The sequence below is a fragment of the Lonchura striata genome, chromosome 4 (assembly GCF_046129695.1).
Source record: "Lonchura striata isolate bLonStr1 chromosome 4, bLonStr1.mat, whole genome shotgun sequence".
NCBI lineage: Eukaryota > Metazoa > Chordata > Aves > Passeriformes > Estrildidae > Lonchura > Lonchura striata.
The window spans coordinates 6,132,065-6,151,987 of NC_134606.1; the positions used below are offsets into that span (position 1 = coordinate 6,132,065).

Genomic DNA, 19,923 nt, shown 5'->3' on the forward strand with positions numbered 1-19,923 from the left:
GTAGACATTCACCTTGTTAAATCTTGAAGTTATCAGGAGTGTGAGTTCATTTTTTAAAGTAGTGGACATACAGAAATTAATTTGTAAAGTAGAGCATTGAACAAGACATTGTGAAATTCCAGATGTTTGGCTGAAACCTTTTGATGCTGTTAGTACTGACTAGCAGTCAGCCTGGTGATCTGTCTGTCATGGATTTTTAGACACTGAATAGTCTGGAAGCTGTAGCAGAGGAAGAAGAGAACATTGTTGATGCAGAAGCTGATGAAGGGGATGGTGATGCTACAGAAACAAAGCGGAGGAAGAACCAGGAAGAAGAGGTAATGACTTTATAGGTGCTCAGCACTGCTCTTTAGTTCCCTATTTCTTCTAGGTTAGACTTGAGAAGGAAAACTTCCATTGAAACAGAATGCTGAAAAAACCAAACCCCCCTTGAGAGGAGATAGCAAAGTGTCAGCTTTGGGCTGAAGAGTTTTCATTTGGCTCTTTTCAGAAGCCTTGTTCTTCAGCCATTTGAGTGGATGTGTCTGGAAATCAGGCTGTGCTGAAGTTCACCTTAACTTTACCTTTTGCTAATTTCATGCTATTAATTGTTTTTAAAACTTTACTATGGTCCTTAAAAAATAGTCTCCCTGCATGTTTCTCTGTGTTTGGTACATCATAATTAGCTCTTAAAAGATGGAGTGCTGTAATTTCAGCAAGAGGATGGGGTAATTGAAAATCCTGAGGGAATCCCATCATCAGAGTTGGATTATGGGAAGAAATTAGACTTTCTCAGGGAGAGCAAACTAAGTTCTGGTACAGTCTCAACATCCTGTAGCATCCTGGACTGTGCTGAGAAATTATGGTAAGATTATGAAGAAATAAAGACTAAACTGAATTTGTTGCATTATTTTCTTTACAACAAAATCACATTTTCTTTGTGCCATAGGGGCAAGATCCTTGCAACTCAGCAGTGAAGAGCATTCCAGAATCAAATTGGGACTTTATTAAATTAAATTAAATTCATGGTGTGCTGTGTCTCTGTACAGATTCTGGCTCAGATAAACATAATGTTATTTCTTTGCAGGTTGATTATGAGAGCGAAGAAGAGAATGGGGAAGAAAACATTAATGAGAACCCAGAAGATGAAGAGGCTGAATCTGAAAAAGAAGAAGGGACTCCTGGTGCTGAAGAAGATCAGAACAGAGCAGAGGGTGAAGATTCTCAGCATCTTTCCTTTGTGTCTCAGACTAAAAAAGGGAAAGATCGATTGCTTCAGTCAGCAGAAGTGCGAGTGAGCGCTGTTGTGGAGAGCCACCCATCCATACAGGATTACACCTTTGACACCGAAAATGAGCTTTGGTGTGAGGTAAGGTGGAACATCTCTGGGTGGTTGCACAGTGGTTGCCTGTAGCTCCCATAACAAATGGTTTTCAGTGCAGTGCTGCTGTTCTGTATCAGCAGAAAGCGTCACTACAAATGTATTTTTTGATGTCATTTTTAGTAATTTCTTATTTTCAGAATACCTCATGTAACTTTTTCTGAGAAGAATTTTTTGACAGGTTTATTGTGTTTTAATCTTCTAGTATATGATGGTCAGCTGTGTAGCCTTTGATGAATAAAAGCAATGGCTGAACTGTTAAAAAATGTAAACATCTTAAAAAACAAATAAAAACCTCAACAAGCATGTACCTGTACCACTCCATAAAAAAAAACAAAAGCCATCCAAAAAAGCTGGTTTTGTAAGTTCAGAGACCTCAAAAGCAATGTGGATGAACAATCCTGGGATAGGGAGTTCACATGACCATCATTCACCTCTAATTCCAGTCAGACATTTCTGTTCCTTAACACACAACGAGGATAATTCCATTTGTCAGCTTTTTGTCTGAAGAGTGCTGGTTATTGAGCCTGGTGTTCAAGCCTCCTTACACTGTGTTGGTTTTTTTCCCATCAGGTTTCCTTGGCATTGCCACTGACCAAGGTATACTTTGACCTCTCCTCCCTGCTGGGGTCCCTGGCACGCAGCACGGTGATCCACGAGGTCAAGGGCATCACACGCTGCCTGCTGAATGAAAGCACCAACAAGGAGGGAGAGAAGGAATCTGTTCTCCAGACAGAAGGGATAAACCTGGCAGAGCTCTTCAAATACTCTGATGTGTGTAATCTATTTCTAATCCCAGACTTCAGTGCTCTTTTGAGTTCTGGTGGATGATGGATGTCATTTCAATTTCTCCGGGGTGATGTGTAGCCTTTTCAGCTCTTGAACTGTTTCCCTCCTCCTTTTTATCTCCAGGTGTATTCAGTGGATTCTTTTCTCAAGGGCAACTTGCAAATCAGAGTTTGTGCAGCAGCCAGGGCCTAATGACAGATGATTTCACACCATTCTCTCTCTTGTCTCTCTAAATGTTACTTGAGGGAGTTCTTCCATCTCAATGAATTGCAGCGCTTGGAGATGAATAGTTCTGTTATCCCATCTAGCCCATAGCTCTCCAAATAAAGAATTGTTTTAAGCTGCATCTTCTCTTTTGCTAAAAGTTCTGGCTGTCTGAGACACACTGGGCATTGCATTGTGTTTTTTGGAAGACTTTAACTTATTTTGCTGGTGTATTTTGATAGCTTGCTTTTTGTGATTTCAGTTAATTTTCTCCTGTGGCGAATTTCGACTCCAGTGCTCCTATTCATCTATTTAATGCTGCTTAACACAAATCCTCAGAATAATTTTTCTATGTGATTGACAACTAGGCTGCTGCCTATTTATTCTGTAACTGTTGGTTCTGCTTAAGCTCATGAAAAATGGAGGAAAAAATTAGCTTAGCTTAGCCTAAGTTATTTAGAAATACAGAGCCACTGTTGTCCTAACCTGTATCTCTGTTTTTTCTGCTTTCAGATTTTGGACCTGAACAGACTTTATTGCAATGATATCCATGCCATGGCTAAGAATTATGGAATTGAATCAGCCCTGAGGGTGATTATAAAGGAAATAAAAGACGTATTTGCTGTATATGGTAGGATTTCTTTGCATTTTTATAGTCTTTAATACCATTAAGATAGGAAAATGCAGCCACATGTTTTCAGTTATGGTTTTGCATGATCTTTTCATTTATGTACCTATTTTTAGGTTGCAGGTTTTCATTGTTTTAATGATTTTAGAGTCTTCTGTGAAGACCTTGTTAGTTAATTATTAGGCTTCTTTTAATCGGTAGAAAATAGCTGAATTTATTCCCCCTTCACCGAGTTCTTCTGTTCTGGTATGTTTTTTGCAAGCTGCAAGTTTCAGACCAATTAATTATTAATGTCTGAGGAAGCCAACTGTTAGACTTGTGCAGTGGCCCTGAGAAGAGGATCAATCTTGCCTCACTTTGCCTTTTTAATGATGGGAACCTAGGCTCCTGAGTTTTTATATCTTTCTTAAAATAGCTGCCCTGCATTATCTGAATGTTCTTCTCTGAGATAGATGATTCAGAGAGCCCAGCCAGGGGAGGCTGCATGATTTCATAGCCACTCACTCACTGGAGTGGAGTCTTGCTATGAAATAAACTATTGAAAATAGGGAAGATTAATACAGTGGGAATTTCAGCAAGCAGTTACAGCTGGCAGCCCAGAATGGTCTGACCTTCAAGTTGTTCAAGAACTGCTCAGTAAATGTTGACAGAGCTGTTAATGACCCCCATTACACTGAGTCCACAAGTGTTATTTAGGAATAAGTGCATTATTTTTTAGCCTGAACAGGGTTTTCTGTGAATGCCTGATGTCATGCACAGAGGACATCAGAGCCTTTCTGACTCTGGGGCCCATCTAATCCAGGCCACCAGGTGAGAGGCAAGAGCTCTGTCCCTCCCAGATGGATGGATGTGTGATTCCCTTCTGTGGAAACAAGGATGGTGCAGACATTTGCTGATTTTATGTAGAGGAACTCTGCTGCCTTAAAGCATTCTTGACATTGCAGTTTCCCATTCTTTTCATTTCAGTTTGGAGAGATACTGTTTTGTATTAGAGTGAGGTCTGCCTCTCTTGGATATTTGAGGGGAGCAGTTAAGGCAGAGACACACTGCCAGAAGAATGTTAATAGAGATCTTCTCCAAGCTGCTTGGATTCAAAGGGTTTATTTTAGACAGGACTTGTATAAAAAATCCCACAGAAAAAAAGCCCTTGAATGCTCTGATGATTGGTCTTTCTTGTGTTTTAAGGAATTGTGGTAGACCCTCGACACCTTTCACTTGTGGCAGATTACATGTGTTTTGAAGGCTTTTATAAACCCCTGAATCACATTGGAATTCAGTCCAACTCCTCCCCTCTGCAACAGATGACGTTTGAAACCAGCTACAAATTCTTGAAGGATGCAACCATGATGGGTAAATGGTTTAGTTTGAGATCTCTTGCTGCAGCATTTCACATATGCTTGGTTTCTGTCATAACTTTCCAGTATTTTGAGTAATCCATAATTGTATTAGAAAAAATGCCAGAGGCAGAAATTTTAAATAAGCCCTTGCCTAGGAAAATGTTCCAGATGTTTTTAGTAAAATTCTGTCAGCTTAAATAAAGCCAGCTCCCACATGTAATCTGTGGGGTCTGTGACTCCTTTCTTCAGGAATTAGATGGGTATTTTTACAACAAACCTTAAGCTTGTTAAGATTTGTTATAGCTAAGCTTTATAACAGACTGCTAAATCTGTTTTTTTCTGTCTATAGTATTAAAATTGTCTTCTTTGCTTTGTTTTTGTGCCCATGTTATAACTTCCATATCTTTTCCAGCCTTGCTGTTCAGCATTTTATTTTGAGAACAGACCTGGCTGTAACTCTGATTTAGCACTTTATCTTTGCTTTTTTTCCCCTCAAACACAAAGAATCAGATTCATTTTTCTAATGGTAGGTTTCTGGTGCCATTTGAGATTCCCAAGAGTATCCTTCTGCCCTCTAGTTGCCTCTCTGGAAGGTGTAGAGATCACATGGCTATGTGGGTCATTTAGGATGTTTGGAGCAGCACTAGCCATCTATCTACATTTAAGGCCTTCTATCAAAAAAACTCATGCTTTAAGTCTGTCATTTGACAGCTTTTGTGATCTCAGCCTTTGGATACTAATTACATCTCTCTTTTGCAAATAAACTTGGTTTCTGTCACTTGCCAGTCAGATGCTTGCTTTGCAGATGCTGCTGTGCTGCCTTAACAGAAATGGGGAAAGTTCTCAGTATGATCTCTTCAGCTCCTGTCTTAAACTGCCTTGCACTGACATCAGAAATACTTCTATCACTGAATTCCTTTTTGCTAATGCTGTTTTATGCCTTCTCTGGGAAGGAAGATTGAGTTTGAATTGATAGCATTGATTGCAATTGACTTAATTAATCTGAAAATTGTGAAGGAAAAGTGTAAATCCAGGGTGAAATTAAAGAGGAGGATGTTTCTCACTCAGTTTCACCCTCTAGATTTTTGTTGTATCACATACTGACTTAGAAATTAAATCAGAGGAGTTTTTTGCCAAGTGAAATGCAATGTATGGATAATATTAAGAATAAAGACATTCATTGCATGCTGACAGAAGGGCAGGGTGGTTTGGCAGGAACTGCACTGATTACAAGCAGAAGGAGTTAATGATTTCACCACACTGGAAATCAGTTGTAATGGGGATTGCAGCAGCCTGGATCTAATTTGCTGTAGTGTAACTGATAACTTGATTGTACAGTTGAAGAGACACTGTGAGGGTGCCCTAATCAGCAGGAAGGAAAGGAGCCCTGGAGCCCTGAGCAGTCGGGAGGAGAGGAGGAGGTTTGTGAGGATGGGCACAGCTGAGGTGAGCTGGGCTGGTGGAGCCCAGGCTGCTCAGCGGGACTCCTTGTGCAGGGAGCAAACTGCATCAGCAGAGATCCCCTGGGCTGTTTGCTCAGAGAATGACTCTTTGTTAACATCACATGAGCAAACAGGGCAGCACGACTGTCCTGTTTAACCATCTAACAAAGGGGCTTTTTTTTCTTCAGCTGACACACATTTAGGAGCAGCTTTTTAATTATCCAGCTGTGGCTGAGATCAGAGCAGTGAGCACATGCCATACCCAGTGCTGTCTATGCTTCTGCCCCCACCCTCTAAATGATGCAAAGCTGAGTACATTTTGCTCTGTGGAAGAAAGATTACCAAACTTAGGAGAAGTTTAACAATTTTATTTCCAATTTTCTACTGCTCTGATGATAAACTTTCAGCTTTCTGTAGTTAGGATGAATGAAAACCAGCCTGAATGCTTACAAAAACAGTGGAAGTAAAACAATCCAGCCAGACATGTCATCTGGAGTACTTCCAAATTTCTGTGACACTATTTCGCTACAGTGAGTAACCACAAAATCAGAGGAATTCATGGAATGTCTCTCCAGTGAAAAGTTCTCTTCATATCTAGCCAGGGGGATTTAAAATACACATCAAAGGGATTCATGCTAACAAAGGAAAAAGGCAGCAATGACAAGGGAATCTTTCTGGTTTTGCCTCACATGTATTTTTTGGTGACCTATTTAGTCACCAGGATGTGTTCGCTGAAAGGTCAAGTCTGTGTTCTCTTAGAATTCAGACTTGTTTTGTCTTCCCATGTAGAATCAGGAGATTTTAGTAATATGCGGCCTAATTACTTGCTTGGACCAAAGATGGGGATGAGAGAATAGTTGTTGTGGGAGGATTAGAAAAAGTTCTGTCCTCTAAGCTCCCAGAAATCCCAATTCAGTGTGAACAGCAGGTGGCAGAACCTTTCTGAACTTGGGAGTGCTGAGCCAGATGGCTTCTTGCACATAAACCGAAATGGTTTCTTTCCACACTGACCTCGGAGAAGCCTTTGGGACCCTCCTGACAGGATTTTGTTTGAATTCTGTTGCAGGTGCCCACGATGAGCTGCGATCCCCTTCGGCCTGCCTGGTGGTTGGAAAAGTTGTCAAAGGAGGGACTGGCTTGTTTGACCTCAAGCAGCCCCTGAGATAGAGTTTTGGTGGTAACTGAAGGATCTGGCTGAAATGTTCATCACGAGAGCTGCATGTGCTCCACAGCTACGCAATGAGGGCACATGCTGTGTCTCCAGATGCCTTTCCTGTGCCAGTAGGTTTCTTTATCTGGATACCCAATGAGCCTTATCTATTTAATTAATACAGGAGCTGTCTTTTGATCCAAAGAATCACTTATTTACAATTCATCAGTGTAAAAAATGAGGTTATTTGTTTACACAGAAAAGAAGAAAGTGCTGGAGTCGGTCTGGGTCTCAGACTGTGCAGCTGTTCTGGCAGGCAGAAGTGAAAGCAGAATCTGTTTATGCTGTCTGACTTCTGTGGGGATCAGAATCCCATCAGGGTAGTGCCGGATGCCACGTGGTCATTAACATGGCAGATTTCCAGTACTGGAAATAGCATTCCAAACTGGCAGGTGTAGCTGGGCACTGCTGTGCTGAACCTCAACTCTGCATTGGAGCATCTGTGCTCGAGGCATTTCCTACTCTTTTGCTGCACTGAGATGAACTTGTATAAACTTCAGAGGATACATTTTACTACTCTGCTCCTTCGTTTATTAAGAAGAATGTGTCTGTGACACAGTTCTTAAATTTCTTTTAGCTGAAAAGTGGAATTCAGCGTTTCCACAGTTTCTATAAGCGTTTTCCAATGCTCTTTTAACTTCTTTGGGTAGAATAGATCTCACACAGTGAGAGATTTGATTTTTGCTAAAGATTTATTCCTTAAATGCCAACATGAGCTGCTGTAGGAGTGACTATGTGAAAGACTCCTGTAAGAATTACCAAAACAGAGATTGTAAACTATTTTTGCTTAAATATTCTGTATTAAAGAGGATATTTAATAAAATAAATATTCTGAATGCTATATTATGTGGTTGTGTTACCAAGGGGAGTTCACTTTTAACTCTGCTGGGTGTTAAAATCATGTGACCCAGGGCTGTTTGCCACTCCTTAGAAATCAGACTCATTTATATATTCTATATTAATCAGGATGCACTGCACACAAGCAGCTAAAGCTCTCTGGAGTTTGCTTACTGCCATCTAGGCAAGTTTTCTAACAGATCTCAGTGCCTGATTATTCTCACTGGTACCCTGGCACCAGTGGGAGTGCTGGAGCCGAGGAAAGCCACTTCCACTAGGGCTGCACTGAAGAGGATCACATCAGCTAGTGGCAAATGTTGATTTAGGATTGTGAAAGAGCCTCTGTGGAGTCTCTTGACTGACTCTGTTCTGCCTCAGCCCCTTAGAACTGTGTCACATGTCCTGCCAATTGCACTGAAGCTTAACAAATACATTAACTCAGCAGGTGTCCAGTTTCACTTCGGAAATCCCTGTGAAAGATTTTCTTGTGTCTTTCTCCAGTCTTAGCACCTGTTTTGTAGTTGTCAAAAACATAATTCAGCAAAGAATCATAAGAGACTCAGTTTGGTACAGTTTAGTAAAGAGATGGGAAAGAACAAACATTGTACAAAAAGGCTTTTACTTCCAGGTTACATCTGTACTGGTACAGACTGTTGAGGGATCCACAAGATGTGTTCACAATCCTGCAGTGAAGAGCATCTATGCTACATTTCCTGTCTGGAGATGTGGCATCCCTTGGTGCTCAAAACAGTTTGATCTAAATAGCTCATTCATTCAAGTGAAGTGGCTACTCAGTGCTGCTCCCAGTAACACTGATGATTCTTTAGCTAGAGCTATTTAGAAAATGAGCTCAGGCTATGGCAGGATGATCCAACTTTCCCTTTCAATGTTGAATTGCCTTTAAAATATTGGCATAGACCAGGATCCAAAACCTGATTCTGGTTGTACAGATTAGCACTGTAGAAAAGTCTCAAACACAGTATCTTAGAGAAAGGAAGCAGGTGGCTGTCTCTGTTCATGGACAAAAGTGATAGGGGAGAAACACGACCTCAGATGAGAGGCCATCTCTCCAAGGCTGGGGAAAGGTACATATTTTGGCATATAAATGGGCTTATTTTATACTGTGAAGGAGAAGCTGAGGTTGCAATTGATCCTAATCCCTTGTGTGAGCAGATTGTCTTTGGAATCATCTAAACTGTCCTTTCTGAGAAAGGAATTTCAGTTTGCTTAGAATTCATATGTGTGCAGAAAACAGCTAGAAAAAAGTCCTGCTTCATGTGGTTAGGAACTTTACTTTCTTTTCACATCCCATGAACCTCTGTTGCATCTAGATTTTTGATTTTAAAGTGTCTGTTTTCCTCCTTGTACTCATTGCTCTCACTGTACAGTGCTTTTTTGAGGAAGTATGAACTACCTACGCCAAACTGTGTTAAAAGGCTGCAGTAATGGCTGGGGCTCTTGCTGCTTTGTGATTATCTGCAATAGACAAATGAGAATCACTTTTGGCACAAAGGACCCCAAAGAGGGAGCAGTAGAGGAGATTTTGTAGAGAGGAGGAGATCATGATTGAAAGGCTGGAAGAATGGAACCATCCCTTCTCTTGGCTGTCTGCTGCACTTCAGGGTACCCAGTGCTGTGAAAACATGGGAGGAACAAGAGAAGAAAAAGCAACTTCCAAATTTTCTCCCTTTCTTTATGTCCATTAATAACAGTGGTTGATCTGTCTGGAAAACTAAAGGGTATAAGCTTGACTGAATGTGCACTCCAGGGATGGGCTGGTGAGTGTATGAAGATATGAAAGCTCGGGAAGAGGATTTTTGAAAGCTGTAATTAGAACTCAGTTACTCAGCCAGAAAGAGGAAGCAGTGATCCTCATGTGCTTTGGCAAGCAGGGCATAAGCTGTGGGTTCTATCCTGCTTGTACAGATGTGCCTGTGTGTCCTATGAAGACAGGCTGAGAGAGCTGGGACTGTTGGTCTGTAGAGGAGGCAGCTTTGGGGAGCCCTTGTAGCAGCCTTCAGTACTTAATGGGGGGTATAAATAAGGGACAGTGATGCTTTACATGGGCAAATAGAGATGGGATAGGAGGGCACAGTTTAAAAGAGATTTACGTTAAGTGTAAGAGAAATGCCCTGTGAAGGTGGTGAGACACTGGATTAGGCTGTCCAGAGAAACTGGCTGCCCCATCCCTGGAAGTGTTCCAGGCCAGGTTGGATGGGGCTCTGAGCAACCTGGTCTAGTGGAAGGTGTCCCTGCCCATGGGAAAGGGTTGGAGTGACATGAGCTTTAAGGTTCCTCCCAACCCAAAGGATTCTGTGGTTCACACCCACTTGCAGGTGCAGATTTGTTACCTTCAAGACAGAGATAACAAAGGTTTTCAGTGTGTTGGTAACAGTGAATCAGCTTTTATTTGCTCAGGAGTTGGAATGCAAGCTATGTTCAAGTCCAATAAATCATAATAGAAGGCTTGTTTTTCTCAGTAAATGATTAAAAAAATCCTAAATTGGGCAACGAGAATGGATACAAATAGGAATCCATTCTCCTTTCATCTCAAAAAGCAAAGCAAAGCTAAACATTAGAAGACAGGGAGCAGAAAAGTTTGTTTTCCCAGGTCACTGGTTCCCATGTTGCTATGCTTGTGTAGGTCAGTAACCAGGCAGTGGCCACAAAACAGCTCCCAGAGATCTTTAATCACTCGGAGCCTTTCTGGACAAACCACTTGATGCTTGCCAGTAAGTGCTGAAATCTGGAAGCAGCCTCATCTGCTGAGGAATTTGGCAAGTGGGAGAGCATGTAGCAGCTCAGGGACACTTCCCACAAGGTCAGATTGTGGTGACCAGGCCGTGCTCCAGGACGTGGCTGGCAGCAGGCGGATGAAGCCAGAACAAAAATCGTTCTCAGGGATTAGGTCAGATGGGAGAGCTTGTGAGGACTGCCTTTAACGGCTGAGATCCAAAAAGTGTTTTGAAGGTTTTGCTGCTGAAAGTGGCAGTTTTGATCTTTGGGGTGGATGTGAAGGTGTGAAGATGGCTGCTGTGGGGTGGGGGAGAATGAGTTCTGCTTCCCACAGCTTCCTGCATGGTGACCAACTCCCTCAGCCAGAGGGGAACAGCAGGAGCTTTGTGCCTTGTCAGTCCCTGCTTTCTTTGCTGTTTTTTATAGCATGGATGATGCTTCAACCTAAAGACCCCTGAGTTTTGCTTTGTTATGTGCATAAGAGAACTAAAAAAGAGTAAAGGTGAGTTCTTTGGCAGTGCACCCAGGGAAGAGACAGTGACCTGTGTCTGGTCATGCCTGTGAGCCCAGGCAGTCACTGGGGACACAGGAGCCCTGCTCTGGGCTCTCTGCAGTGCCTTGAGGGGCTTCAAACCCCCTCCTGAGTGCACTAACCATCACGACTGGAAAATTTCAATTTTCTTGCTCCAAAACTCCTTGCTGCTGCTGGAAAGAACACACTGTTCACAGGGACAAGGGCAGAAGGAGGTCAGCTCCATTCCCAGAGGAAGAGAGGGGCAGCTAGGGCTTTCTTGGAAGACTAGAGAAACCTTTCTCCTTGTGTTTGTGCAGCCTCGTGCAGAAGGGCGGAGAGAAATTCTGCCTCAAAACAGTATTGCAATTAGGTCTTTTCCAGGACTTAAAGCATTTTCCTGTCATGAGAAAGACAGGGGTGGTAAGTCCTCAGGGAAGAGAGCTCTGAATTCCTGTGAGGACTGTAACTCCCCTGTGAGCTTTTTCAGCACTGCCTTTCTGCATTAATTCTGATTTACAGAGCAATACAGGTATGAGGAGGCCTGAAGATGCTCCCAGTGGGAACTGAACACCAGTACTGTGGTACCCAATCCTGGATGCTGAGCAGGAGATCCACAGGGGTGCAATGGGATGCTCAGAGGGCTGTAGGGTGGGAAATGAAGGTACCTACGGAGCCCTGCTGGCTTGCAAGGTCGAAGGGCAGCTAAGCAGCATTTTTCAGAGTGCAAAATTGATCAGGGAGGCACGATTAGAGCATCCTCTATGGAGGCCTGCACTGCTGAGCTGAGCTGTCAGCCAGAGCCATCCCCACAGTCTGTTCCTGCTGCTGTTACACTGGATGCCACACAGCCAGGATTAAGCAAGCTGCTCATTAATGATGTTTTACAGTTTCCTGGCTTAGATCCCTCAACAGAGCTGACTGTCCAAACTGCCCTGGAAAAGTTCTAGACCTGATCACAGAGATGGAGAGGATGTAGAGCTGTTTCTGCTTTCCTAGGTGCAGCATGCCCTGCCAGCTTTGGGAAGATAAATGATCCCCCTCAGTGGAGCTGCTTTCGGTCTGGTGGGGCTGGTGGCTTGGTCTGTAGTAACACTGCTGCTGTTGTTTGGGTTTTGGAGCCCTGCCTGGCACTACAGACAGAATAATGAGTGATCAAGAAGCAACAGTGGAACAGTAATGCAAACTGCAATAAATACAGAGATTCATTATTAATGGGACATTAAAAACAAAAGGGTAAGTAGAGCAAATTGTATGCTGGCAGCACAACAGCTCTGCAGAAAAATCCCAGGGCTGTCCCTTAAAAAAAAAAAAAATCAATTCTCTGTGCAACATTTTGAGTTCTGCTTTCTGTTATACTGTATTTGTTCTGCCTGGGAGCCTGGGTTATTTCTGGAAGATGCAGAATTTGAGATGCATTTTAGCCCCAGTAGTCTCCCGAGTGTAAATAAGGCTACAAACCAGAGCAGTGCCCTCAATCAACTGTGACTTAATGGATCTTTAATTTTGGGTTAAGCTACAGAACTGGATTTTACAGGAATGGAAAGACAGCAGAATCTGAATTACTGCTTTTTCAAAGCTCAGGCAGGAGTTTGAGGCTGGACCCAGACTGGTACCATGAGGAGCAGCAACAGGAAGGGCTCATTTCATCCCCTCTTTGCATAAACACTGGCACTGAGGACAAATTTATATAATTTTACAGTAATTGAAGCTCAGGCAGAAGCTTTTGGCTTTGCCTCATGTTTTGGGGCTGGTCCAGAGCTCTGGGGAGGAAAGAGCTCCTGAAACAGCTCTTTTATGGTGCTGATGCTTCCACACCTCCACCCACCATGCTGCAGATCTGCTCAATTATCTCTGGTACATCCAGATCATGACAAACTCATCTTCCTCCATCAGAGACTGAGATCATGACCACGGATCTGCTCCAGCTGAACAGGCCAGCAGCAATGGGGTGACAAAGCATGTGGTGGGAGCACAGAAAGGATCTACCCCTTTACCTTCACCACAGGGCTCTCATTGACCCAACTCTTTGCCACCAAGTGGCTTCAGGTCTCTCTGTTGGCCCCTTGAAGCCGTCCTCCCCAGGCAGTGCTTTTACAGTCTCTCAGCATTACCTTCCCCTTGCAGAGGTTTCATAGGTGTGGCTTTGGCCTGCACAAACAGCTCTTGCAGCTCAGTCTCCAGCCAGGTCAAACCTAACCATATCCAGCTTATCTACATTTCCCTGCTGTATTCTTGGCACCACAGTCTCACCCTTCCTTGCTGGTGATAATCCTTTCCAGAAGGCCATGACAGGGTTTCCACTCCTGTGATTCATGCTGGCCTGTCCAAGCTGCTGCTGGGGCTGCTGCTCTGGGCAAGGGGAATGTTGTGCCCCATGCTGCTGCCAGGGAGGGCATGGGTCACTGCTGCCTTCCCCTTGTGCTGTCCAAAAGCTTCCCCCTCTCTTACCAACACTGAAACCTGTCCCTCCCTTCCTTTGTGTCAAATTCAAGGAACTGAAAGTAGTTTGGTTTTCCTTTTTTGTTTCCTGCCAACATCTGTCATACCACCCAGCTATTTGTGAGAATGATTCTGCTCATTTTGGGGATGAAATGGGAGACCTGCATGGAGAGTGAATGACTGATGGCACATCCACCTGATCAGGCCATGGAGTGTAAAGCCAGGCTGGGATTCATCCATTGCAGCTAATCCCAACATTACAGCCCTAGGGTCTGTGTTTCCCAGGACCCCTCTGACTGTGACTCCAAGTTGGTGGCTGGGTTTAATTCCACATAATCCTACAAAGCCATGTGAGGCAAATATTTTATCCTCCTGGGACTCACAGGTATTCTTTTAAAGGAAACGTTCAAAATGAATCATAGAATCATTTAGGTTGGAAAAGACCTCCAAGATCATTGAGTGCAACCCTTAACCTTTATTTTTTTTCAGCTTAGATGACTCCAGTGGTGGTAACGATGTTTTATGTCATGTGGTGTTGGGGAAATTCTCTCAGAGTTTTAATTCCTTGAAGACACTTGGGATTTCTCTTTGGCAAAAAGTTTCATACTGTGATGGTTACTATTAAGGACTTCACCATAAGAACTCAGATCATTAAAGGCAGAAAACAAAGTAAATTCAAAAGATGTTACCTTTAAGAAATAATATGGTATCAGGTAGCCTCAGAATAGGAATATCTTAGATCATTATTAATAAAACGAAGCAAATACTTCATTTAATTAGTAGTAAAGACCTTGGAAAATTGAAAAATACAAAGATGAATGAATAGAAGAACTAATGATCTGATAGGCAAATAAGAAATCAGTTTTCTGATAGACAAATAAGAAAACCTCTTTTCAATGGAAAGATGGAAATCCAGATACCATAGGCTTTCAAAACACAAAAGATCAAACTGTCAAGTGGGTTTGTAGCCATGGGTATATGAGGTAGACTGTCTTGAGCCACTTTTGTGGCCAACAACCTCCTGCTGGCAGTTTTGACAAAGAGATTTTGCCACCTATTTCCTTCCTAAGCCACCCCACCCTGTCCACCACTCTTCTGGCTTGGTGGGAGCTGCCAGGAAAGTGCCTTTCCAAGGTGAGGATTACTTTTTTCCTGCTTGGAAAATCTGCTGCTAAAGATGTGAATGGAAAATGCTGGCTCATCATGGTGAAGAAGGTCAATGTCCATCCTCTCCAAACTCCCTGCACTTGCTGGGTGAGCCTGCCCCAGCTCTCAAAAAGTGGCCAGGCCTTTGTACCCAGTGTGAGGTGAGACAGTTAATGATTACTTTCCAGAACAAAATGTGAGACCCAGAGGTGAGGTTTTACTGTCTGGGATAAATCAATACATGGAATTTACATTGGTAACATCAGAAAAGCCTGGTAGTCAACACAGCTCTCCACAGCATTGGCCAGAGAGGGGTCAGCAAAGGCTGAGCCATCCTGAATTCCCAATGACCCTCAGTCCTGCTGCCTCTGCACCCTCTTTATTGTCCCCCTTGTGACATTTCTGGCTGCATCCCCATCCTTCCCACCACCTCTCACTCAGCACGTTACCCATGACTCAGGCATCTCCTGCAGTGGTGCCTGTCTCCCATTTTTGGGCTGTGAGTTAACACATGCTGAGGATATCAAAGATGTGAAGCTGATTGTCTTGCTGCTGATTTGGCCTCACTGCTTTTCATTAATTAAACTCCAAAACAGCACTCCTTTGTCAAAGCTGTCTGAAATCACTTCCTAGGCCTAAAACATGCCAGGACTGGGGAAAGAACAGGGCTTGCAGAGGCTGTTTTTGAAGACAAATCAAATAAAAAAAAAAAAAAAAAGAAAGATGTGATGAGGATTTAATTTTGGCTTAATCCCGGGCTTAAATGCCAGTGCTGAGTTATGGCACAGCATGGGTGGTGCTCAGCAGGGAAGAAGAAGGGGAAGCTGAAGGGCAGGAAAGCAGGAAACACCTTTAGAAAGAGCTTTCTGCTCCCATTTCCTCACTGCTGGTCTGGATCCTGATACAAGCAGCTGTGTTAACCTTTATACTTATAATATTATATATATATATATATATATATATATATATATATATATATATAATTTATACATGTAATATAATATGTATAAATATAATATAAGATAACATATATATCTAATAAGAAAAATATACTTATACAATAATATAAAATATAATTATAAAACATATATAATATAATGTAATATAATATTTTATATTATATTAGTTATTTATATATATATATGTATATTATTCAAAATATTTTTTCAGTTGTACCTTAGGCAGGATTTCACCCTGCTAAACCCAGCTGCAGTGAGCAGGGGGTTGATCAGAGCCAGCCAGACACACCACCTTGCCCTGCAAGCAGTGTGTGCCAGCTGAGCAGAGCAAAGGGCAGGAGGGCAGCAGAGCTGCTTCTCTTCTTCCCCTCCGTGGAGTGTGTGCAGGACAGCAGCACCCCAGTGCTGCTCACAGCTTCACAGTGGCTGTGAAGATGTCCCCATGTGTGGCGGGCTTCCTTGTAGAGGGGCTCCATAGTTTTAAATAAAACCTACTCCTTCCAAGCACAGCTCATGAAAAAGAATCCCAGAATGATGGCAAAATTTGGGTTGGAAGGGACCATTAAAGGTTACCTAGTCTAAACCCCACAATAAGCAGGGATATTCTCAACTAGATCAGGTTGCTCAGAGCCCTGACCCACCTGGCCTTGAATGTTTCTGAGGATAGGGTATCCACCACTTTTCTTAGTAATCTGTGCCAGGGTTTTACCACCTTCATTGTAAAAAGCTTCTTCCTTATATCTAATGCAAATTGACCCCCTTTTAGCTTAAAACAATACCATTACCTCTTGTCCTATCAATGGGGACACTGCCAGTAGCTGACATTCAATTAAATATTACATGCAAAACTTACAACAAATTACAAATGAGCAGGCAAATCATCTCACGTGTCAGGAGAAGTCCCTAATTTCACTTTGCTTCCCCTTCCTATTCCAACCTGATTACTTGCTCTGCATCATGCTGTGCTCCAGGCAGCAGGTAGGAGAGATAGGAGGCAGCTGAGAATTTTTCCATGGACACTTTATGGTTGAATTCTGCCAGGTGCCAGCTCTGAAACATCAGGCAGTTTGCACACAGACTTAGGAATACAGTGAGGACAATGATGTGCTATTTGTACTGCACCATGCTATTTTTGAAAGTCCTGCCCCTAAGCTGAGACACAAACCTTTTGTTATGGCTCTTAGAAGAAAGACTGTGATCTCATGGGTCTATCCTCTTTTTAAAATTAATTATTTTAAAATTCTCAGTGCAGTCCCTTTTTCTTAGCAAAAGCATAACAAGTTATCTCCAAACTATGATCTAAATATATGTATGTATATATATATATATATGTATGAATGTCAATATACATATTTTTGATGCATCACTTCAACTTTTCATGGAAGATTGAGATGCAAATAATATTCCTGAGGAAATAAGAATAGAAGCATTGGACCCAGCGATCCAACTTTAAACAAACTGTGCAACTCTGAGCATGCATACAATTATGCATATAAATACAAACAAATAAAAGACTTCTCAATAATGAAAAAGTTAATCACAGTGATTTCTTTGCAGAGCAATAACTCTATGCAAATAATGTTGAAATTTGCCTGAACACCTGTCAGCTCAATTGCTTTGACACTGTGTGCAACAAGTTTATTCATGGTGCCTTTGCAAGTCTGGGAATGAACAGTTGTAAAACACCTGAGACTGATTCCCTCATGTGGATGCCTTTAAATCCAGTTAGACTAAGGGGCAAAGGAGAGAGAGAGCATTAGACTCTCCTGGGAGAGTCTAATGCTGTGGCTTTTCTGGCTCTGCTAGGGATGGAAAAGCAGAGCTTTCCATTGGAAAAGACATCTCTGAGTGATGGAAAGCTATGGAAAATGTGATTCATGATGAGGTTTAAATGTTGCAGCTGGAAAGTTTGGCTGGGTGTGGGGAACAAGTTGATCCAACCACCAAAAGAAGAGAGATAAAAATCATCCGGAGTATTTTGCCAAACACTTACTTGGCTGAGAATTCAAAATCACCAGTTCTGGGGTAATGTTTAATTATTGGCTATCTATAAGGAAAGCTGATATTCCTTCTCTGGTGCATCTGCATTCAGTGGAGAAACACACCTGAAAAATCATGCAAATTTGACCTGGGATATCCTGGCTTCCCTCCCCAATTCCAGGTTTGATATGAAATGCCCAACCCAAGGCAGATGGGTACACTACAGCAGCAACCTTTCACTTCCCCTGAAATTTGTTCATACTTTGGCCCAAGGGTCAGGTGAATGATTTCCCAAATTCCCATTCTTTTCCCACACAGATTTTTTAACAGCTGCTGAGCACATGGAACTCAATCCTTGCCCTTTGAACATCCTCCACCCCAGCAGCAGCAGCGGGGCTCTCATCAGACACTGCAGGCTTTGCCTTTAGAGGATGGTGGCAAGAAACTGCTTTACTCACATAAAAGGAAACCATTTCACACCCCACAACCATTAAACCAAGGAAATCCTTGCCACAAGATCTGTCAGTGATGAAAATTCTGAAGGGGTTTAAGAAGAGATTAGGCCAGTTCATATAGGGCAGAATCCTCAGGAGCTCTGGGGCCCACAGGCCTGGTCACCTCAACCGCTGCTTCAGGAAATCCTTCTATCACTTATGGCTAACGTTTGGGAAATAACAACAGAGAAGGATCACCCTCTCCCTGCCCAATTTTTCAGTGGTGCTGCTGGAATGTTATACTGGGCTATGGACATTTTTTACTAGACCCAGTGTAGGTATTTTTCATCATTGCCAGATGAAATGCTGTGCCTGAGCTGGTTGTGTGTGGCTGTTTGAAGCTGTGGCGAGGAGACATCAGGCTGATTTTATGGTGGCATTTTACAATTGTTTGATGCTGGCACAATTAACTGGTTTAGGGCAATATCATTTCACCCAATACACACCAACAAGAGTTTCCATTTTATAATACTACACATCATCTGCACAACAGTGGTGTCAGGGAGCTGCTTCTGCCACACCTTAACCAAGCGAAATGCAGTCCCTGTGCTTTGCACCACCACAAAATACCCAAATCTTTTAAGTCAGGAGTTTGTTTCAATATTTTTTTTAATCTTTTTTCAGTCTTTGGCCATTGACACTGAAAGTGATGAAACACAAAGAGTTGTATCTTTGCTCAGTGGTTTTGGCTCCCAAATTGCTACAGCTCTGGGGAAAGATGAGCTTTCAGAAGGATGTCTCTGTGCTGCGATGCACTGTCTTGGTCTCCCTTTCTGTTTCTGGGGAACATGAACATGCTACAGACCCTTGTAGCCAGCCATGGGGTTTTCCTGTCCCTCTGATGTTGCCTTGCCCCAGGGCTCAGTGCAACCAGTTATTTCACTGACTTCTTTGTCCAGACTGCTGGGTTGGGAGATAAGAGCCCCAGAGTTTCTGCCCAGTGGTCCTCACAGCTTCTCTTTTCCATCACCTTCATCTCCTTCCTGGCAGCTTTAGCTACTCAGAAATGCCATTGCCATAATTAGGCCTGGCTTGAGGCAGGAGGTGCAACAAATGGTCTCTCCCTTTCCTTGAGTCTGAACTATTACCCTTCCTATTTAGGTTTCATGGTTGGGGAGTTGGGTTATCCCTTGCAGTGGAGAGCTAAATTTAGACTAAGCATTATGTGATTGTTTTCCCTACCTCTGGAGGGATCACCAGCATCCAGTGCAGTGCAGGTGATTCTGGAAATGCTTTCCTCTACATCCCCTTCTCAAAGGCCACAAGGCTGCTTTAGGTTTCAGGTCTGACCCTCACCAAGTAACTGAGCCATCAGGCTGTTGGCAGTGTACAAGGCAGGGTGGTTCTTGCTTCAACAATGTCTCAGTGGAGCCAGGTGAGGGCTGTGCAGAGTCACAGGCTGGTGCCAAGGTTGCTGACTCTGTGGCTGCTGGCAACACTTCCAGCAAGCTTCCCCTCAGAAACGAGGAGACCAAACACAGCCAGGCTGTAGGTGAAGGCAGCATGGTGAAAAAAGCTGTTTTCAAATTCAGCTCATTTCATTCCCAGCACATATGCATGCTTCAGCACAGCTGAGCTTAAAAAAACCCCATAAATTTAGACCATCTAATATCTGGCTATAAAAAAATGATGAATTGATGACTGAATGAATTATTTTGCTCTTTCATCCTATCTGGAGTCTGATCTACATTAACTAAACCAGTTGGTGCGACTTTTCTAAATTGATTTTAAATTGACCTAATTAAAGCAGTAAGAGTATATAATGGAGATGTACTTAACCCAATTTGACCCTTCCTTAAAGCAATTACACTAGAAATCAGTCATTTGCAGGCAGAAGCTGAAACAAAT

At 42.8% G+C, this 19,923-nt stretch overlaps 1 protein-coding gene across 1 annotated transcript in view; it reads left to right on the forward strand.

The window, feature by feature from the left end:
* Nucleotides 1-7,811, forward strand: part of POLR1A (RNA polymerase I subunit A) — a 29,191-nt gene extending 21,380 nt beyond the window's left edge. Inside the window, exons 29-34 of the mRNA XM_021535719.2 lie at nucleotides 201-317; nucleotides 1,067-1,348; nucleotides 1,934-2,134; nucleotides 2,867-2,984; nucleotides 4,167-4,331; nucleotides 6,827-7,811. Of these exons, the coding sequence (XP_021391394.1) occupies nucleotides 201-317; nucleotides 1,067-1,348; nucleotides 1,934-2,134; nucleotides 2,867-2,984; nucleotides 4,167-4,331; nucleotides 6,827-6,927 (984 nt within the window). The 3' untranslated portion in view covers nucleotides 6,928-7,811. The remainder of the gene's footprint in view (nucleotides 1-200; nucleotides 318-1,066; nucleotides 1,349-1,933; nucleotides 2,135-2,866; nucleotides 2,985-4,166; nucleotides 4,332-6,826) is intronic.
* The last annotated feature ends 12,112 nt before the right edge of the window (nucleotides 7,812-19,923 follow it).